We start from the raw sequence: 4,738 nt of genomic DNA on the forward strand, positions 1-4,738 counted from the left end.
TTCAGGCATAGTGGCTCACACCTATAATCCTAGCACTCTGGAAGGCCAAGGCAGGTGGATAGCTTGAGCTCATGGGTTTGAGACCAACCTGAGCAAGAGTGAGACCCCCATCTCTACTAAACATAGAAAAACTGAGGCAGACAGATTGCTTGAGCCCAAGAGTTAGAGGCTGCTGTGAGCTATGATGTCATAGCACTCTATCCAGGGTGACAGCTTGAGATTGTCCCCCCAAAAAATAAAAAAACAAAAAAACTTTTAATATTAAAAACAATATATTGGTTCAGCACTATAGCTCAGTGAGTAGGGCGCCAGCCACATACACCAAAGGCAGCGGGTTCAAGCCTGGCCTGGGCCTGCTAAACAATGACAACAGCAACAAAAAAACAGCCAGGCATTATGGCAGATACCTGTAGTCCCAGCTACTTGGGAGGCTTAAGCAATAGAATTGCTTAAGCCCAAAAGTTTGAATTTGCTGTGAGCTATGACACCACAGCATTCTAGCCAGGGCAAAATAGTAAGACTCAAAAATCAAAAACCAAAAAACAATATATTACATGAAAGATAGAATTTACTTAAGAAATACAGAGATGACCAAGGGCATAGTTTTTCACACCCCCACAAAAAGATAAAAAGAGGGCCCAATCTGAAGGCCCAAATGAATCACTAGGGGGTGCTGTTGTATTAAATAAGTTTCGGGTGGCATCTATGGCTCAGTGGGTAGGGCGCTGGCCCCATATATGGAAGGTGGCGGGTTCTAACCTGGCCCCGGCTAGCTAAAACAGCAATGAGAATTGCAACAAAAAATAGCCGAGCATTGTGGCGGGTGCCTGTAGTCCCAGCTACTTGGGAGGCTGAGGCAAGAGAATCGCTTAAGCCCAAGAGTTGGAGGTTGCTGTGAGCTGTGACGCCACAGCATTCTACCGAGGGGGACAAAGTGAGACTCTGCCCCCCACCCAAAAACCCAGAAGTTTAAAATCGTACAAAACCATTTCTACAACTGGCGTACCAACTACCCCGGTAGAAAAACAATTCAGTAGTTGGGGGCTACTTGTCTGTTTGTTGAGACAGGATCCTGCTCTGTCTCCCAGGCTTGAGTGCCATAGCCTACCTCACAACATCTTTAAAATCCTGAGTTCAAGCAATTCTCCTGTCTCAGCCTCCTGAGTAGCTGGGACTACTGGTACAAGCCACCACATCTGGCTAATTTTTCTTCTCCTTCTTTTTTTTGAGACAGAGCCTCAAGCTGTCACCCTGGGTAGAGTGCTGTGGCATCACAACTCACAGCAACCTCCAACTCCTGGGCTTAAGCGAGTCTCCGGCCTCCACCTCTCAAGTAGCTGGGATTATAGGTGCCGGCCACAATGCCTGGCTATTTTTTGGTTGCAGCCGTCATGGTTGTTTGGCGGGCCTGGGCTGGATTTGGACCAGCCAGCTCAGGCATACGTGGCTGGCACCTTAGCTGCTGAGCCTCTTCTTCTTCTTCTTCTTTTTTTTTTTTTTTTTTTTTTGTAGAGACAGGGCTTTGCTCTTGCTCAGGCTGGTCTTGAACTCCTGGACTCAAGCAGTGTTCCCACATCAGCCTCCCAAAGTCAATTCAGTACTTTTGATATTTTGAATTAGTCACAACATAAGTTTGGTTATTCTACTGCTATTTTTCTTCCTTTCATAACTTTCAGTGACTGCCTTCCCTCCACCTACTCCTCTCATTTCATATGCCACAAGCCCCTTTCCCCAGTGTGTTCTAGCCACCCTGGCCTCTTCTGTACTCAAGCCAGCCTCATTGCCTGTCCATCCTCCTTGGCCCTTAATTGTTCTTGTTCTTTTGCACAGAATGCTTTTTCAATAATTACTCTTCAGTCCCTTCCCATCACTCAGGTGACTCAAATGCCACTATCTAGGGAGAGACCTTTCCTAACCACCTGACCTCAGGTCACCTTCTGGTTAGGTCACCACACCTAACCACCAATGTCCACTTTCTGCTCAATCATTTTGTTTTGTCTTCAATGGTACAGCAGAACGATGATACCTGCTGTGCTTGTTTCCCGACTGTTTCTATCTAGAAAGTGATCTTCATGAAAGGAATGTGGATATCCCCAAGGCTGAGGACATCCGTGACAGGGCTTTGTAAATACCAATTAATTTTTGAATATGAATGAGTTTGAATCAGGACATTTCTGGGTTCAAATCCCAGCTGTCACGTTCTAGCTTCTGAGTGACTTTATGCAAATGACTTAGCCTCTCTGTGCTTATTTTTCCATTTGTAGCTTGGGGAGAACCTAACTGGCATGGCCATGGCCACACTGAGAACTGGAAACCTACTCACGATACCCACTCAGAATGTATGCTCAGCATTGATACTCCACGAGAGCTGTCTCCAGAGTCGGGCAAGGTTTTAAAGGCAAACCTGTGCCTCCATGGCCTAGCAGAGGGCGGGAGGCAGGATCTCAGCCCAGCGCTCCAGGGACTCTAAAGGAACATGGATTTTATTTCTGGTGGAGGAAGGACAGAAGCAGAGACTAGGAAGGCGAGCCGGGGGCCTGCTCACCGCTTGGAGATCTCCTGGTAGCGTAGCTGCAGCTTCGCCTGCAGATCTTGCTGTGGGAGGAGAAGAGGGGCGGTCAGCCTGCAGTACACCTCAGGAAAGGAGACTGTGAGGAGTAGGGATGATACGGAGATGAAGACAGGGATATGGGTCCTGCAAGTGAAGAGGAAAGGCGGGGTCCGGGCCCACAAGACCCAAGATGACAAAGGTCAGGAGCTAAAGAGATCCCAGGTCTAAGTGGGTCTCCGGCGAAGAGGGAATGAAGGTCTGGTGAGGTGGGACAGTTGTGTCTCGGGATAAAAAGGTCACAAGTTTGGGTGTCCCGGGGAGATCCTAGGCTAAGCAAGGAGCCCTGGCTTAGGAGGGAGGTAAGAACGGGAGCGGGTCCGGGGGACAAGGAGCCCATAGACCCCAAGCGCGGTTCCGTCCACGCCCCACGCACCCCAGAAGCCCAGTTCCGCAGCCGCTGGATGATACGGGTAGCGGACGCCATTTCCCCTCCACGATAAAGGATGGCTTTGACGTCTCGACCGCGAGAGATGCTGGGAAGTACTCGGCGTGGTCTCGCGAGAGAGGTAGTGGGCGGAGCTATAGCGTCCAATAAAGCCAGTCTTCCAGCTACGTGATCCTTTCCAGCTGCCGCGCCGCCATCATGGATACTAGCCGCGTGCAGCCGATAAAGCTGGCCAGGGTGAGGTGGGGAATTTGGGTTGGAGGGAGTAGAGGAGCCGAGCGAGCACATCTAACCCCAGCTTATTTTCCCTAGGTTACCAAGGTGCTGGGCAGGACCGGCTCTCAGGGACAGTGCACGCAGGTAAGCGGGTGGGGGGAGCTGGGACGACTCCTCAGAGTCTGAACGCGGATGGTGGCTCTTTCCCTGCCCAGCCACGTGCCAGCCGGAATCCGAAAACCCATGTTCCCTCTACCCCAAGGTTCTGTTCTTTTCTACCAAGGCCCTGCCAACAGGGTTTGAGCACTGTTTGGCCCGTTCCTCGGGCTTCCGTGGTCCCTTACGAGTATCTGCGATCCAACCTCATCACGTCCTCTGAACCTAAATCTGCTTTCAACCCGGCGGACCCTGTTTGTGGCCCGCCCTGACTCCTTCCCTTCGGGCCTGTAGGTGCGCGTGGAATTTATGGACGACACGAGCCGCTCCATCATTCGCAATGTGAAAGGCCCCGTGCGCGAGGGTGACGTGCTCACCCTGTTAGAGTCGGAGAGAGAAGCTCGGAGGCTACGCTGAACTTGGCTGCTGGTGGGTGCAGAGAGGCGGCCCTTTTTAGACCCTGGGCTGGTGGTAGGGAGGCTTCGCTACAGGAAGCTTCATCCTCCTAGGATAAGAAGTCTGGGAGGCAGAAAGGGTGTCCGGAAACTGGCAAGAGGGTTGAAGGGAGTTTGTAAGTTGCTAAAGGGAGGGGGAACCGGTCTTATTCTTGGGTCTGTTTACAGTGTCCTGGACGTCACGGTCGCGACCACTTGGCTTAACAAGAATGATCTGGAAGTGTTAAATAAAGCGTTTGTATTGTCTGTAAATCAGGTTCTTGTCAGGGTTGTCTAAGGTTTTGCTAGGTTTCTTGGGTGGCTGTACTCTGGACACCTGGGAGGGGACTGCCCAAAGGAGCCATTTCCTTTTTGAGGAGGGGAAACCGTGTATTTTTATGAGTAGACACACTCCCACTCTAGGTAGAACACAGGCTTAGTAGGGATTGTTTATTGGGAAAGAAGTTTTGGGAAGTGGGCAGACTAGGGCTGTATCACTTAGCACCCACCTCACTTCATGGGTCTAGTGTGAGTCCCTCTCTAGATACAACCATCAAAGCTAAAACAGTCTTGCTCTTTGGCCAGGATTATCCTCTCAACAGAGGATCCTGGCTGCTTCTGTGTCCCAGGAGCTCACTTGGGGGAAGAAAGATAGCCTCTCAACCCAGGTCCACTGAGCCCAGCAGCTCAATGAGGCTGGTGGTCCCCAGCAGTGTCACTGCATCCTTCACCAGGTGTGGCTGTTGGGAACTCAGAGGATGATTGGCTCTAGAGAGAGAAGGGTCCTGCTGTGGTCATTCCTAAGAAGGATCTTCATCCTCTGCCTTGGAACTGGGCTGCCTGTTTTGAATCCCACCTCCAACCTTTTCTGACTTGGAAGAGATGCCTGACCACGCTTCCCCTATCTCTTTGTTTGTTTTTGTTTGTTTTTTTTTT

At 50.7% G+C, this 4,738-nt stretch overlaps 3 protein-coding genes across 3 annotated transcripts in view; 1 reads left to right on the forward strand and 2 right to left on the reverse strand.

Annotated features, from left to right (window-relative positions):
* Positions 1 to 3,055, reverse strand: part of NDUFA7 (NADH:ubiquinone oxidoreductase subunit A7) — a 9,082-nt gene extending 6,027 nt beyond the window's left edge. Inside the window, exons 1-2 of the mRNA XM_012807566.2 lie at positions 2,985 to 3,055; positions 2,546 to 2,595 (exon numbers count right to left, since the gene is read on the reverse strand). Of these exons, the coding sequence (XP_012663020.1) occupies positions 2,546 to 2,595; positions 2,985 to 3,035 (101 nt within the window). The 5' untranslated portion in view covers positions 3,036 to 3,055. The remainder of the gene's footprint in view (positions 1 to 2,545; positions 2,596 to 2,984) is intronic.
* A 95-nt stretch (positions 3,056 to 3,150) lies between these two features.
* RPS28 (ribosomal protein S28) lies at positions 3,151 to 4,075 on the forward strand. Its single transcript, XM_012807567.2, has 4 exons — positions 3,151 to 3,233; positions 3,309 to 3,356; positions 3,663 to 3,797; positions 3,992 to 4,075. The coding sequence occupies exons 1-3, from the start codon at positions 3,195 to 3,197 to the stop codon at positions 3,783 to 3,785; spliced, it is 210 nt and encodes a 69-aa protein (XP_012663021.1). The 5' UTR covers positions 3,151 to 3,194; the 3' UTR covers positions 3,786 to 3,797; positions 3,992 to 4,075.
* Positions 4,076 to 4,220: 145 nt separating this feature from the next.
* Positions 4,221 to 4,738, reverse strand: part of KANK3 (KN motif and ankyrin repeat domains 3) — an 11,405-nt gene continuing 10,887 nt past the window's right edge. The window contains exon 10 of the mRNA XM_023515408.1: positions 4,221 to 4,570. Coding sequence (XP_023371176.1) covers positions 4,490 to 4,570 — 81 coding nt within the window. The 3' untranslated portion in view covers positions 4,221 to 4,489. The remainder of the gene's footprint in view (positions 4,571 to 4,738) is intronic.

Source organism: Otolemur garnettii, unplaced genomic scaffold, assembly GCF_000181295.1.
Source record: "Otolemur garnettii isolate 467f Iridium unplaced genomic scaffold, OtoGar3 scaffold00071, whole genome shotgun sequence".
Lineage (NCBI taxonomy): Eukaryota > Metazoa > Chordata > Mammalia > Primates > Galagidae > Otolemur > Otolemur garnettii.

Bases quoted from the DNA above. Each gene is read 5' to 3' on its own strand.
- RPS28 (XM_012807567.2), top strand. From the start codon at position 3,195: ATGGATACTAGCCGCGTGCAGCCGATAAAGCTGGCCAGG. The intron at 3,234-3,308 runs GTGAGGTGGGGA...TATTTTCCCTAG, and splicing joins AGCCGATAAAGCTGGCCAGG to GTTACCAAGGTGCTGGGCAG. The intron at 3,357-3,662 runs GTAAGCGGGTGG...TCGGGCCTGTAG, and splicing joins CTCAGGGACAGTGCACGCAG to GTGCGCGTGGAATTTATGGA.